The sequence below is a fragment of the Montipora capricornis genome, chromosome 10 (assembly GCF_036669925.1).
Source record: "Montipora capricornis isolate CH-2021 chromosome 10, ASM3666992v2, whole genome shotgun sequence".
NCBI lineage: Eukaryota > Metazoa > Cnidaria > Anthozoa > Scleractinia > Acroporidae > Montipora > Montipora capricornis.
In genome coordinates, this window is record NC_090892.1 from 15,506,126 (window position 1) to 15,521,125 (window position 15,000).

General features: G+C 38.5%; 2 protein-coding genes across 7 annotated transcripts in view; one reads left to right on the forward strand and one right to left on the reverse strand.

Moving 5' to 3' along the window:
* LOC138021436 (melanopsin-like) overlaps positions 1-15,000 on the forward strand; it is a 58,708-nt gene that overhangs the window by 30,571 nt on the left and 13,137 nt on the right. The window contains exon 2 of one of the 6 annotated variants that reach the window (XM_068868313.1): positions 13,342-13,396. The exons of 2 other annotated variants lie outside the window; for them this stretch is intronic. Coding sequence is in view for 1 of the 4 variants with exons in the window: in XM_068868312.1 (XP_068724413.1) it covers positions 8,113-8,116 (4 nt within the window). In the remaining 3 variants the exon portion in view is untranslated. Of the gene's footprint in view, positions 1-4,965; positions 5,974-7,983; positions 8,117-13,341; positions 13,397-14,091; positions 14,175-15,000 lie in introns of those variants that run through there. 3 more of the 6 variants (XM_068868318.1, XM_068868312.1, XM_068868315.1) reach the window with 3 other exon arrangements.
* LOC138018642 (uncharacterized) overlaps positions 13,034-15,000 on the reverse strand; it is a 10,008-nt gene continuing 8,041 nt past the window's right edge. Inside the window, exons 2-3 of the mRNA XM_068865337.1 lie at positions 14,690-15,000; positions 13,034-13,755 (exon numbers count right to left, since the gene is read on the reverse strand). The exon at positions 14,690-15,000 is cut by the window's right edge and continues 7,884 nt beyond it. The gene's annotated coding sequence lies outside the window, so the exon portion shown is untranslated. The remainder of the gene's footprint in view (positions 13,756-14,689) is intronic.

Here is a 15,000-nt window from a genome sequence, read left to right on the forward strand (position 1 = left end):
CACTATGGCAATCCCAGTCGGAAAATGCGTTTCGTTTGTTGGTTTCCGAGTCGGTAAAAGTCTTGCCTGTCCCTTCCCTGCTAAGTAGTGACTTTGTGCATAGAGCCTTCTGCACGTATTTTCTTAGGACCGAGAGGGTAGTGGAAATGCGTAGATTTCTCTGGTGGACACAGTAGAATGATTAACTTAACCTGCAATGGTGTCGAAAGTTATGTAACGCGAATGGCGTTTTAGTGGATCTTTAAACAAAATTTACCCTTATGGAGTTCAATGGAAAGTCAGTTGGATAAACAAGACAGGCGGTGAAAAACAAATACGTGAAATCTTAAAAGAGACCAGTAATGGACTTCGACAACAATCTATCGCCCGTCGAGCCGAAATCAAAGTGAGCTGTATTTCTAATATTTTACCAAGTGTGCTGTTATGTAGAACACTGAAACCAAATGGAAAATTCTCTGGTCACCGCTTATGGGTTCAAGCGAAGAAAGAGAACGAATCGAACACCTTAAGTGGATCTGTGATCTCTGTTGCCTGGCTATCGGTATTTATTTGTATTCAACTCTGCACAGTCTTCAGGTAAACGAATAGTTGGAAATGTGACAGCCAAGAATTATTTGAAAGAAAGCTTGACGTCTATTTTGTGCTCATTATTCAAGGGAAAGGTTCTTCATGGAAAAGGTTTGGGAGTCCTGAAATTTATGCAATTGCGTATGATAATTTGACACGATTTAGTTTCTTCTCTTCACGCACGTAATGAAATGGGAAGGAGTTTTTGCCTCTAATAGCACATATGTTGTTTGTTTAAAAAAATATTTCGCTGGAAAAGGTGGCCTTTATGAATTCATTATGTTGTGTAGTATGCCAGCTTAACTGGATAGTTTTTAGGGCAACGGTAAAGCATTTCTTGTCAAAATGAGGTGAGCGTCTCTTGTATTTACCGTCTGCCGTAAACTTGATTTTCAATCTCGAAATTACCTCCAGAACCTACTTTTTGCGTAGAATAAGCGTTTAGAATGATGTTCTCGTCTTCTGTGGTGATACTTGACGATTCGGGAACATTTTATGAAAAAATATTTATAACTGGTTACACGCGCAACTTAAATCGTCCGAGCTTGCCCGATTATGCATAACATCCACTTGGCCTTTCGACATCCTATTGAAAAAAACTGGTAAAATATTCGCGGACCGGTCGAAGTCTCTGAAATTTGAAAGGATGATTGCTAACGAATAAAATGCGACTAAATTTGTTGCGTGCGTTGTTACTTTTGTGTTTTGATTGTTGTGCAAATTTTGACAGAGAATATTAAGGGTGAGATAAGGGACCGTTCATTTTTTATGGGGTAGGGGGGGCTGGTGGAATTTGGAGGAGTGTAATTTGAAAATTGTATGACCCCCCCCCCCCAATTTCCGATTTTTTTTCTCCTGGCCCCCCCTCATCAGAGTAATTTTTTGGAATGCCCCCCCCCCCCTTGAATAAAAAATACATATGGTGTTAAAAGTTACTGCAGCATTAAAGTTTCGTTTTGTTACATTTCACATAATTTATTGAAAGAAACCTGAAAGCTAGGAAGCTGCTTTTAACAAATCACTCAAAAGAATGAAAAGTCAATTTCTGCTCTTCTTGTTACAGCTCGTCCTGAGCGTGTTGTAGCTGGCCGCTCGTCTGCGTATTCCTCATCTGAGGCGATAAAAGTAAGAACGACATCATTTGAGTCGTCTTCAGAGTCAGGGGCATCACTCTTGTAGTCATCATTAGTAGTTTCATGCCCCTCCCATTAAATTTCTCAGAAAAAGCCTTTGTAACGCGGTCAGTTCCAATTACAGGACTCAAATTACTGGTCTTTGTTTAATATGCGCTTGACAACAACATTTTTATGAATGAAAAGAAAGTTGTTACTATTCAAGACTGTTATTATGGTACGTTCACTGTTATTATAAAATATATAAAAAGCTGTTGAGAAGCTTTCTTGAATACCCTGGAAATGTTTTAGTATATTTGCTATAAATAAAAGAGGTCAATTTTTTCCTCAATTTGTAAAATCTCTTATCCTATTTTTCATCTAATTTTTTCGTCCAACCCCCCCTTTTCCTTCATTTTTTTTCGGCTGGCCCCCCCTTTCAAGCCAATTTTTTTTTAGTGGCCCCCCCCCCCCCAAATCCCACCAGCCCCCCCTTTCTCATAAAAAATGAACGGTCCCTAAACTAAGAATAAAGCCAGGATCCGAGCCAGGATTCGAGCCAGGATCCGAGCTAGGATCCGAGCCAGGATTCGAGACCTAACCGAGACCTACCCTAACCCTAACTAGACCTGACTAGACTAGAACCAACCTAAATACACCTAACCTAACCGATTCGAGACCTAACCTAACCGAGAAATTCGAGAATAAATAGCGGAGAAAGCTCATCTTAGCTCGAATCCTGGTTGGAATCCTGGCTCGGATCTTAGCTCGAATCCTGGCTCGGATCCTAGCTCGAATCCTGGCTCGAAGTTTAGGTATCCTCATTAAGGGTACGTTCGATTGACCGTATTCCGGAATAGGAATACGTAGAATATAAGTTAGAAATCCTTCGTTTTTGCGGAGATTCACATTAAATTGTCAAATATCTGCTAAAATGCTCGATTTGAAACATATCTTTGTTATCCTTGCTGCTTAGAAACGCGCCAAACATACCTTTTTAATCGTCACTCCAGGTATTCTTATTCCGGAATAGGGTCAATCGAACGGGCCCTAAATTATGAAAAAAATTTCTACTGATAGATCGTTAAAAAAATCTTTCTTTTTAGCGGTTATTTGAACACAGAAGATGCAACGCTTGACGAGAAATAATATTTTTGTTAATATTTGAAAGAAGAGAAATTTCACAGGAATCGGGACGCGGTGAAAATGAGTTAACAAATTTGCATACGTGCGTTGAAATGTGATACGCAAGGACACAGGAATTTGTTCTCTCTGACAAATGATTTTGTCATTGTAGAGTAAAATGAAGTTTATTTGGGGAAGCCAACAAGATTTTTTTAACTACCTGGTTAATCCAATTTATTACTACGACTTAGCAGTAAGAAGATTGTTTACACGAAACTCATGCTTTTTTGCGAATTTTGAGTGACATGAAATTACATCTTTTGCGTGACAATGGCCGTTTTTATACTAGAGACGCATAATTCGTCTGGGACGAACTTGGGCAAACATTTTTTATGCGTCTGTTAAATTCGTCTAGTATAAAGACGGCCGCAAGACGCATTATGTGTCTGGACGAAGAATCTATTTTAGTGCGTCTTCGAAGACGCACTAAACTGGAAAGTTCGTCCAGACGCATTATGCGTCTAGTGCCCGTCTTTATACTAGACGAATTTAACAGACGCAGAAAAAATGTTTGCCCAAGTTCGTCCAAGACGAATTATGCGTCTCATATAGTTCGTCCCGTCTTTACACTAGACGGATAACATGAGAGACGCATAATTCGTCTGGACGGATTATGTGTCTCTAGTATAAAAACGGCCAATATATCTCTTTACTTTAACGCAAAAACATTCAGATAGTAACAAACTTCATATTTACTTAACTATTTCTTCTTCTTTTGTGCTTGTCAGCATTGTGATTTGCGATGATTCGCAAGTCTGTTTTTGTATCTCATAGATGTTTAGATTTTCAATTACAAGGGCGCTCAACCTCGCAATTGTGCAAATAGTTCACCCTGAAGTCAAAATAGATACGTTTCTCCGGAACCCGACAAGAAAGGCTTCCTGACCCGACAGATGAAGACGGAAGTTTCTTGGCTAAAAAGTACGTTGTTTTACTCTGAAAACGACGAACGATCAACATTCTTTCCCGTAGTTCATTCAGTTGACAGAAGGTGATCACGTGCACCTTTATGGTTGCCTAACACGTGATCAATTTCTTCCTTTGACAAAACATCATGACCTTTCGTTTATTCATAAAAGTGGAGACAGCAGAAATTTTCTTGTTTTTACGATCGATTGTCATAAATCTTTCGATGAGAATTCGATTCAGAGTTATATCTGTCTTTCGGCTTGTCTTTTTCTGTTATTAAACTCCTGGGGACCGTCTCTCGAAAGTCCCGAAACTTTTACGGGCCATTTTCGGGTGTCACAATTCCTTTTGTAACTCAAGAACGGAGAGCATTTAATTTGTCAAACTTCGCAGTTAATTTTCTTTTTGGTACCTTGAAAGCATGTTAAAAGATCGGCTTTCCAAAACAAGCGGTTGGCAATTTCACAGATGGCTTTTCGGGCCCGAAAAGTTTTCGGGACTTTCGAGAAACGGGCCCCTGGCCTTTACGGTACTTTTTGGTGCATATACGTAAAGCCAAACAATGTTTTGACCTGGCATTAGATTAGACTAACAAGAAGAGGAATTACGAAGCGGAAACAACACCTTCACCTTTGGGTGATGTGAAGTGCTGAACCTTCACTTCAGTCACACGCTTGTCACGTTCGTGTCGCTTGTGTGCCATGGTCATTGTTGTCAGAGTTCGATTCTCTGCAAGCCAACTCGGTACCTTTTATCGGGTCTGTACGACTTTTCTGGCCCTTCTTGTTAACGTGGAGTATGTGGAATGGGAAAACATATTTAAAAAATCGGACAGCTGTCACAGCATTCTCAAAAAAAGCAAAAAGAAGGACAAAAAGAGCCACAAGAGGAAAAATAGGAAAGGTAAGTTGTCTGACACTGTTTAGCAGTACTGACTAACAATTACTGAGAGGGTTTAATTTTGACGGTCATCCTTGCATTTAAGTGTCTGGCAATTACAACAATTAATAATTAATAATGCGATTGCTTAGTATGTTGCTTGATTATAACGTATTTCGATTACCGTATTAACACTTCCGTGGCTCGTTTCCGCATACAGCCCCTCTTCACTCCCCTTCCAAAAGTTATAATCCCCTCTAGTTAGTCAATGTTGGAAGTGACGCGTTCTTAACTGTTTCTCTTCCAGAAAAAAAAAATACGTGTTGGTGTCTTCCAGCTCTGGGACCGAAAGTGAAACTGGACTTAACGAGAGAAAACGCATCCACTCCGACTCTGACTCCGAGGATAATGAGGCTGCTGTGGCTAAGCCCGTTAAGGTCGCTAAGATCACCAAAACCTTTCAAAAGTCTATCTCTGGCTTTTTCAGTAATGGTGAAAGTAAAGTGGTCGATCTTAAAGAAGGAAGTTTTTTTTACGGGCGCTTACTCTTTAAATTAAACAAAATTACAGGACGCAAAAATTAAGCACGTTTAGCGAACATTTGTATTCCAGCGAAAAAGCGACAGCGACTATTGTCTCTGGCCAAATAGGCGACAGGTGGACTGGAAAATGAGCGACAAAGCGACATCAGAACCCCCCGTGGAAAGCCTCAATAACAGCTAAATGTTCCTGCCCTCTCGCTATTTCTATCTCACATCAAAGCAGAACGATAAATAAGAGTCCTTTATTTCTTTTACTTACAACAACTGAATAGTAATCGAACCCCTTATTCCATGGTTTTGTTTCATTTGCTCACTTTTGTTTGTTGTATCCAAGGAGATGGTGTGTAGTGATTTGTATCCAAGAAGGTTAAGAAAAATCGCAAGAGGAGTTTCCCTTGACACGAAACTGACCTCCTAATATATGTTCAGATGTTGTCCTATGCGATTGGAACGTCATGCGAAACACGTAACCTTTAATTCTTAAAACCGTCGGGAAAAATCTCAACATTCACGCTTTTGTTATTAAGTTGCGCAAGAAAGTGTATTAAAACAAAACTGCTGGCCGGGTCATGTATATTTGCAACTTCACCGCTTTGTTTCGAGACAAACATCATTACTGAGTTCTTCTCCCATATCTTAGAAACGTCTTTTTGTATTTAGTGATCGTTCATACGGACATGGAAAATTATTTTTGAAAAACTTTCCCTCTGTTTTTTTCTCGAAGCAGTCAATCGTTGCAAGCCAGGCTCCGTCAGAAGAATAACGAAGAACAGTTTGAGGTAAAAGATTCTTCAGTTTAGTTTACAATCAGGAATGATTTTTTTTCCTTTGCATGCTAGCACCATTTTGAAATATTTGGACGGTACCTAATCAAGTTACATCAGCGGGCATAATGTGTTCTACACTTCGCGAACAATGTGCATGTTCTTTAACTCACCTCAGAGTTTAAGACCAAAGGCTTTGAGACGAGTGTTTGTTGTATCCCACGTCGTTATTGTTGAAACTTTGAAAGTCTTGTGGAACCTCATTCGTTTAACACCAAACGGACAAACACGATTGATAATGAATTTCACATAATTCCTTTTAAGATTAGGTTGCACTGATTTTTTTAAGACGCTTGGCCCTCGCTGAAAAACAAAAGTTGGAAGATCACGCTTTAACAAAGGCACAAGAATATGTTAACGAAGTTTCATTATGTTAGCTGAGTTCTGAAGCAATGAAAAATTGATAAATAGCTTAGAAACGTGACTGGTTAAAAAGGAGCAGCGAAAAAAATTCCGGTTGATACAATTTATCAAATAAATTTAAACATATATCAAAGATTAAAGATTGATATAAACTGAGATGAGAAAAAAATGTGTTTCTATAGATATTAAAATAGTGATATTTTTAGCGTTTCTCAGAGCAACTTGATAACCGAAATTCGTTTTCGAGAGAGATGGTGATCTTCGCGTTCCAGACAAAGGACTTCCGGAATAAGAATACAACTTGATTTTAACATGATTTAGCTACATGCAGGCTACGCAAGAAGCACAGCTCTGCTTGATGGTTAGTTTCATCTTCTTTTGGTGTTAAGTGTAAGATACTGTTTATGTTCTTACGGTCTTGCATGTATGCGTTTTTTGTTTGGATCGCAAGCCAATGATACTTTTCCATACAAATGCTGCTACATCACACGATTTACTTCCTTTCGCATCAAATTTGTAGCTGATTGGTGTACTAAAACACTGTAAGCGAAGGAAAATTTTTGTAAATCAGCTACAGAAAATAATTTGACATAGCTGTCGGCGTTTAAGACAATTTTCAATCTAGACGAATTTATCCGGCCTAAATTTTGAATCAAATTTCCCAGTACAGACTTCCCATCATTGGATTCATGATCACCGTTCCAGTGATCAGTGATTTTCGTTAGGCGGATTGTCAGGTCAATTTTCCTAAGTCTTAACACGAGAAATTTACGCGGCGATCTTCCGCAAAAAGTTAATAAAATTGTTCCTAAAAAAGAAACAAGCCGTTTCCGATTTTCGATCACCTTATTATTTATTGGCAACATATACACAGAGCTATGGAAAACCCTTTAAAATGATTTTAGCAAAACGTAAGAAATCCTTTCGGCCTCAGATCGATTTGCAGCGGATTTTCTTTCACAGAATTGGACCTTACATATAATACTGCAAATTTCCCGTTTACATAAGATAAGCCACGGGAAAATAATGTGGGAATACAAGGAGTAACTTTCCGGAGGCTTCCATTTCGTTAGAAGGATGTTTTGGGTGATTCGGTAAGTCTAGCTTACCTCTGGGCAATTTACTTACCAGTAAGTGCAAATTAATTAGGTCATATCCCTGATACTTATCATAGCTTAATTAAGGGGAATGAAATATGTTTTATTGAATAATGCTCATGGTCTGGCGGAGCCGAGAGTACTTTCCTTGTATTGCCGACGTTCTCCAAAAGGAAAATGTACATAGATGATTCCTGAAATCCCTCAAAGGGAATCGATTTCAAAAGTGTCAATTTTCATGATCATCTTCATTGTTACCGCTGAAAATTAGCTTGAAGAATGAAATAAGTGTATGTGTTGCCGGTAAAATCCGTTCTCAGGTTGAATCAATTTTTAACTAGGTTAAATTGGTGATCCTCATTTTACCTAGGTTGAATATGCACTCAGATGAATTGAAAAAACTTTTTTTGGAGCCAATATTAAACCTAGTTTTGATTATTATACTTGGATATCAATTGAATTATTATACACAAAGAACTGTGTTGGGTTGAGCATGTTCGTCGTTGTTGTGCAGTGGTGAAGACACAGGACTATGGATCTGGATCCGAGTTCGACTACACCGATAAATGCTAAGTGCATAGTACAGTTCTTTGAATTGTTTACTTCCTTACTACTGTTGTAATGTGGAGACTGAATGGGTAAGTGTATCAATACAGAAATCGATAAAATGATACGATACATTAAGAAGATGTGTTGAGATAAGTAATAGAGAGCTTGAGGGAAGGTTATAGCCGTTTTCAATCCTTTTATGATTCGGTGGAGTGCGTATGCAACCTACAATACTCGTCACAATTGTTGGAACACCCATCCCCGTTTCCCCCTTCCTCCAATGTTGATTTTCACAACTACGAGCAGTCGCCCGACAAATTCTCACATAACATTGAATTGGGGTGAGGGGGATGTGGCATAAGCTACGATCTTGTAACACGATGATTCTGGACCATTCGCTAAGTGTTCCAACTATGTCTAGTATTGTACGTAATGTGAGGATCACCAACTGATTTAACTTAGACAAAAGCGGATTCAACCTGAGAACGCATTTTACCTGCAACATATATATTTGAATGCGGGTTATAGATGAAAGACCAGCTCCACTGGAATGAGTAGCTCCATAGCTCAGTTAGTAGAACATTGCATAGGCAACGTAGATATCATGGGCTCGAATCTCGTTTAATACCTTCATTATGTGGAATATTGGTGTATAAAGATGACACTTTTCAGAAGTTGCTAATAATGAATTAGATGGTAATTTGCCAATGGTAAGGAGTTTATTGGGAAAATCATCAGTGTCTTTGACATAAGATGGTAGTTTGTGGACAAGAGTTAGTCGGAAGATGGTCGTCAACAAAATGGGATATGCGTTCAGTGGGATGACTATTAGATGAAACAATGGGGCGTACTAGGTTACCGGGCTTGTGTACATTGGGAAGGATGTAAAAACGTCCTGGTTTTACGTCAGGTTGTATGAGGTATTGTTTTGTGTTCTCGTCAATGAGGTCCGACGTCAGTGTACACTATGTTTACGTATACTGTTACTTGCTTTTGTATGTCGGCAGTGATGTCAGTCTTCATTTATTAATAAGCGTCGGTAGAATTTAGAGTTGTAAAGTTGTCTGTTGCATTCGTCAATGTACCAGGCCGTTTTATTCATAATAACCGTACCGGAACCCTTGTCTGCTGGTTTTATTACATTGTCTTGTCGTTGTTTAAGTTGGCGTATTGCCTGTCGTTCTGAGGAGGTACGATTGTCACGAATAGGGTTAGGTTTACACGTAGTGATGTCAAGTTTAACAGCGTCTAATGTATCCAGGGTCTGTTCTCTGTTAGTAGGAGGGTTCCAAATACTTTTATTATGGAAAGGGTTGTCTCGTTTGTTCATGTTAGTGGTATTGTTCTCCGGTCAAAGAAAGTACTTTGTTAGTCGTATGCGTCGAGTAAAGTCGTATATGTCAGCTGAGATTTCAGGCCAGTTGATGTGTCTAGGAGTAGGACAGAGTGTGAGGCCACGTGAGAGAATAGGTATCTCGTCGGGAGACAGAATAGAATTAGAAAGATATATAACAGACGCGCGATCAAGTGGAAGCTTAGCACGCTTGCTCTTGTGGCGAGAGCGTTTGCGAGTGCTTGCGAGAGTATTACACATGGATGCCGTGACTGGTAATGTGAGATGAAGTGAAGTTGCTGTTAGTAGTTATGTTATAGTTAGGGGTTGTGTTGTTATGTGTAAGACTGTTGAGTGAGGACTTTAGGCATGGAAAGGTTAACAGTAACATTAGATGTAGTATAGTACACCACTAAATTCAAATGCCCTTGACTGAAGAGGAAATGCCCTTGAAGAGGAAGTCAACTTTGTAACGGCACGTGAAGCCATCCTATCAAGGCTTCAATTGCAGCACCCCACAATGTACGACCAGTACAATACATGTGCCATGACAAGGGAACTTGAAACTTGGACTCCTTCAGTTACCGTACATGTGCGAGAACTTCGAGCTTTACACACCATCCTCAAAGCTTAGAAGGAAAGCACCCTACATTTAGCCTACTACTTGAAATGATGTCAACCATCAGTCGTAACCGTTGTGGAATTTCCTATGACGTAATGGTCTTAATTCATCTGGAACTTTCTTCGGATATCTATTAACAACTTACAGCTTTCTTTCTTAAAAATCACGATTAAATTTAATTGGTTTTTTACATGAGTAAAGGGGCAGCAAAGGAGTCACACGAGTCACATAATTCAAGAATTACGTTATCCACGGCTATCTTTAGTACGGTGTTTCACTACTAATGAAAGTTGCAGCGTTGACACGTCCCATGAATGACGTTATGGCTTTTTATGTATTCAATACAAAAAGGCAATATATTTTGTACTAAATAAAGAGTGGAATATTCATAAACTGTTAAGTACATTAACGTTTTAACAGCTTTTGGCGAATACCGGTAAACATCATAAGTTGCGTGATTCGAAGTGCCACTGACTATATGACCGAATAGAAATTTGGGTCTGCTCACCAACAAAACTAAATTTTATCTGTTTTCTTACCACTAAAGTCGCAACGTAGTACATATTCCAAAGCAGTCCTTGTTGATTCACTGATGACTATAGAACCAAAATCACTTGATCAATCTGTAGCACAACAAACTGACAACAACGACTGCACACAGAGTTATTGCACCATTACTTACTAGAGCCGTTGTCAAATCTCCGATTGCACCATCAGTCGTAGCTGTTGTGAAATCTCCGATGACGTAATAGTCTTAGCTTTCTTTCTTAAAAGTCACGATTACATGTTTCAATAAGACACAAAATAATATATATTTAAATAAAGAGCGGACTTTATTCATATTTTTAATTACATTAACGTTTTAACAGCTTTTTGGGGAATAAACTGGAAGTCCCACTGACTATGTGGCCGAGTGGAAGTCTGGTTCAGCTCGCCGACAAACGAAAAAAAGAAAAAAAAAACGGATTGCAGAGCAAGACCCGCGCTCGGCTCATGGCCGCGCGGTTAAATAGACCTTTTCACGGTTTCTGACGGCATGTTTAGCCCAGAGAAGCAGTTCTATGGTCAAACTGTTTGTTACCGTTGCAGCTATCCCTTTAATATGCATAACAATATTTCACGCGAAACTTGGGCCATCTTTCTTTTCTTATCCGAAGCCAAACCCCGAAGCAGATCGATTTTGTCATGCGAATGCAGTACGAACTTCATTCCGGAACGGAACTCATTCCGGAATCATGTGAATAGGCCCTTAGTACGTGAGTCTCAAAAATTAGGGACAAAAGATATATCTAAAGGCTTGCTCATTCCAGAAAAGGGATTGGCTAACGTAAACAAACAACCCAAAGAAATATACAATAACAAAAACAAACTGGGTCATCTACTGATACGCCCATCATCTACTTTGGAAAAAAATCTTTTGTCGGGGCAGCATAAACAAAGAATACATATGTACATCATTAGAAAAGGTAATCTTCTTTCTCGACCATCACTTACTTTCTAGAAAAATCCTATTTGTTGGCATCTGCGTCAATACTGAATTTTCCTCACGGAAATAATAAAAATAAGATCATCGTAAATTGTTATTGAATTTTTATGAGAAATCACGAAGATATTTCCCGAAGACAATTTTATTTGCTTACAACTTTTACAAATTTGAGGAAGACAATATTACAGAGAAGTTACACCGTGGACTAATTTCGATATACATTTATTCATTCGTAAGGATCAGACTTTTTTAAATATGAATCAATAGCTGTTGTCAATGACTTAGTTGCAGTGGAGAAGGAAGCCTATAAAGAGGATATTATCTGTAAGTAGCAAGAATTGCGTGGTCTGTTTAAAATAAGGATTTATTCTTGAGCAAAACAGCTTCCGCAATTTTCTGTCATTTTCCTAGATTATCCAATGTGCCAAAGGAAAGGAAGGCATCATTCCAAGATAAATTCGCTGAATCACTTATGAAACATAAGTAGAATTAAACTGCGTACGTTATTTTTTTTTTGGTCCTGAAACACAGGAAAAACAGAAAGCTTAACTTGATTGCGTAGCAAAGTGGTTCGGCAATAAATACAAATAAAGTAGAAAGAAATGATAAAGACAGGCACATAAACGGCACAAGGTCGAAAAATAGGAGAATTTGAGAACAAAAAAGAAAAAAAAAACGTTACCGACTGCAATTATAAATGCAATCATTTAATTAATATTTTAGCTTTGGAAAGTATCTAGAAACACAGTGCGCTCTATGAGTATATGTGATGACTTGCACGAAATTCTCAACTTAACAAAGCTTCCGTTTTCGAAAACAAAAATAATGTGGGGAGGCGCCAGTCACGGACAGTTTTTCTTAATGTTTCTACTTTCTTCCTTGACAACCATAAAGCACGATCGAGGAAGCGACCACGAGATCTTTCCGTTCAAATGTGACTGAAATGATTTACACTAATAAGTTTCTGATTGAAAAAGAAAGACCTTTCTCGCGCTCGAACTGTCAATGAATATCTTCATCTCAGTGATAAATCAACCATAATACTTCAAACCAACAAAAGGTCGATTGTTCGATTCAATGATTCTTCGGTTTGCTGTTCTCAGTTTCAGCAATGAATTTCAGCTTTGGTTCACAAGACTTATTCTGACCTGGGGAAAAGTTTATGAAGCTGATGTTTTCTTGGGCAAATTTACGAAATCACGAAATTGTTCCTCAATGACCAGGTTTTGAGGACCGGCAGGGTACGACAAACAATTCCACGCGCGCAGATGTTTGGGCGCGGCATTGAAACCAAAAAAAAAAAAGCTAAATGTTCCTGCCATCTCGCTATTTCTATCGCACATCAAAGCAGAACAATAAATAAGAGTCCTTTATTTCTTTTACTTACAACAACTGAATAGTAATCGAACCCCTTATCGCGTGGTTTTCTTGTCATTTGCTCACTTTTGTTTATTGTATTCAAGGAGATGGTGTGTAGCGATTTGTATCCAATGGAAGAAGGTTTAGAAAAATCGCAAGAGGAGTTTCCCTTGACACGAAACTGACCTCCTAATATATGTTAAGTTGTTGTCGGATGCGATTGGAACGTCATGCGAAACACGTAACGTTTAATTCTTAAAACCGTCCGGAAAAATCTCAACATTCACCCCTCGAGGCAGATGGCTTTTGTTATTAAGTTGCGCAAGAACGTATTAAAACAAAACTGCTGGCCGGGTCATGTATATTTGCAACTTCACCGCTTTGTTCCGAGATCGTGTGCACACATCATTAATTATTCTCCCATATCTAAGAAAAGTCTTTTTGTATTTAGTGGTCGTTCATACGGACATGGAAAATTATTTTTGAAAAACTTTCCCTCTGTTTTTTCTCGAAGCAGTCAATCGTTGCAAGCCAGGCTCCGTCAGAAGAATAACGAAGAACAGTTTGAGGTAAAAGATTCTTCAGTTTAGTTCACAATCAGGAATGATTTTTTTCTTTGCGTACTAGTACCATTTTGAAATATTTGGACGGTACCTAATTAAGTTACATCAGCGGGCATAATGTGTTCTACACTTCGCGAACAATGTGCAAGTTCTTTACTTTCCCTCAGAGTTTAAGACCAAAGGCTTTGAGACGAGCGTTTGTTACATCCCACGTCGTTATTGTTGAAAATATGAAAGTCTTGTGGAACCTCATTCGTTTAACACCAAACGGACAAACTTCTCAATCACGATAGGATGGATAATGAATTTCACATAATTCCTTTTAAGATTAAGTTGCACTGATTTTTTAAGACGCTTGGCCCTCGCTGAAAAACAAAAATTGGAAGATCACGCTTTAACAAAGGCACAAGAATATGTTAACGAAGTTTCATTATGTTAACTGAGTTCTGAAGCAATGAAAAATAGACAAATAACTTAGAAACGTGACTGGTTAAAAAGGAGCAGCGAAAAAATTCCGGTTGATACAATTTATCAAATAAATTTAAATATACATCAGAGATTAAAGATTGATATAAACTGAGATGAGAAAAAAAATTGTACCTATAGATATTAAAATATTGATATTTTTAGCGTTTCTCAGAGCAACTTGATAACCGGAATTCGTTTTCGAGAGAGATGAAGATCTTCGCCGCCTGACAAACGACTTCCGGAATAAAAATACAACTTGATTTTAACATGATTTAGCTACATGCAGGCTCCGCAAGAAGCACAGCTCCGCTTGAGGGTTAGTTTCATCTTCTTTTGCTGTTAAGTGTAAGATAATGTTTATGTTCTTACGGTCTTGAATCCGGTTAACGTCTCATTAAACTTCGATATCCGATAAATTCGATCAGAGAGACATCGGTAGCTCAAAGTTCTTTGGCCCTGCTCTTCTTTCGATTAGATAAAGTGGAAAAGAAAATATATTCCCCGGAAAATTCATTTCATAAACTTTCAATAGAGGAATACTTTATGGCTGTTACGCTTCACAAAGCGCGTTAAAAAAAAATTCGCAGAGGACACCCGCGAAGGTCTAATACAAAGTCTTCTCGGTTACGGTAAAAATGGCTTCTTGTAGTTGTTATTAAGCTTTACTCAGTAAAAGACGATTCCACACAACATGACGCAAACTGGAAAAACCCAGACGACTTCCAGTGCTTTACTCTCTAAAAAGACTGGAACAGAGATGTGTCATGGCATCTAAAAGGGATTGTATATAAGTGTATGCGTGTATAAGATCGACGTTGGACTGCGCCGTACCTGTTTTCCACCATTCACTTCCAAAGTATTTGACCCACAAACTGGAACTTAACTAAGGGAGCGTTGGCAAATATATGTCCCAGTTCTATTTACGACGAAGCCATAACTCGCCTGGATTTAGTATCACTACACGAACGCCACCGAAGCTTATGCAATGACTTCTTTAATAACATTGTAAACGATAAGAGTCACAGATTGCATCATCTGTTACCACCGTTACGTAAAAACGAGAGATATTTTTATCGTCATAAACGAACATTTGCCATTCCGAAAGTTAAAACTGAAAGAGCAAAGAGATCTTTCATGATCGC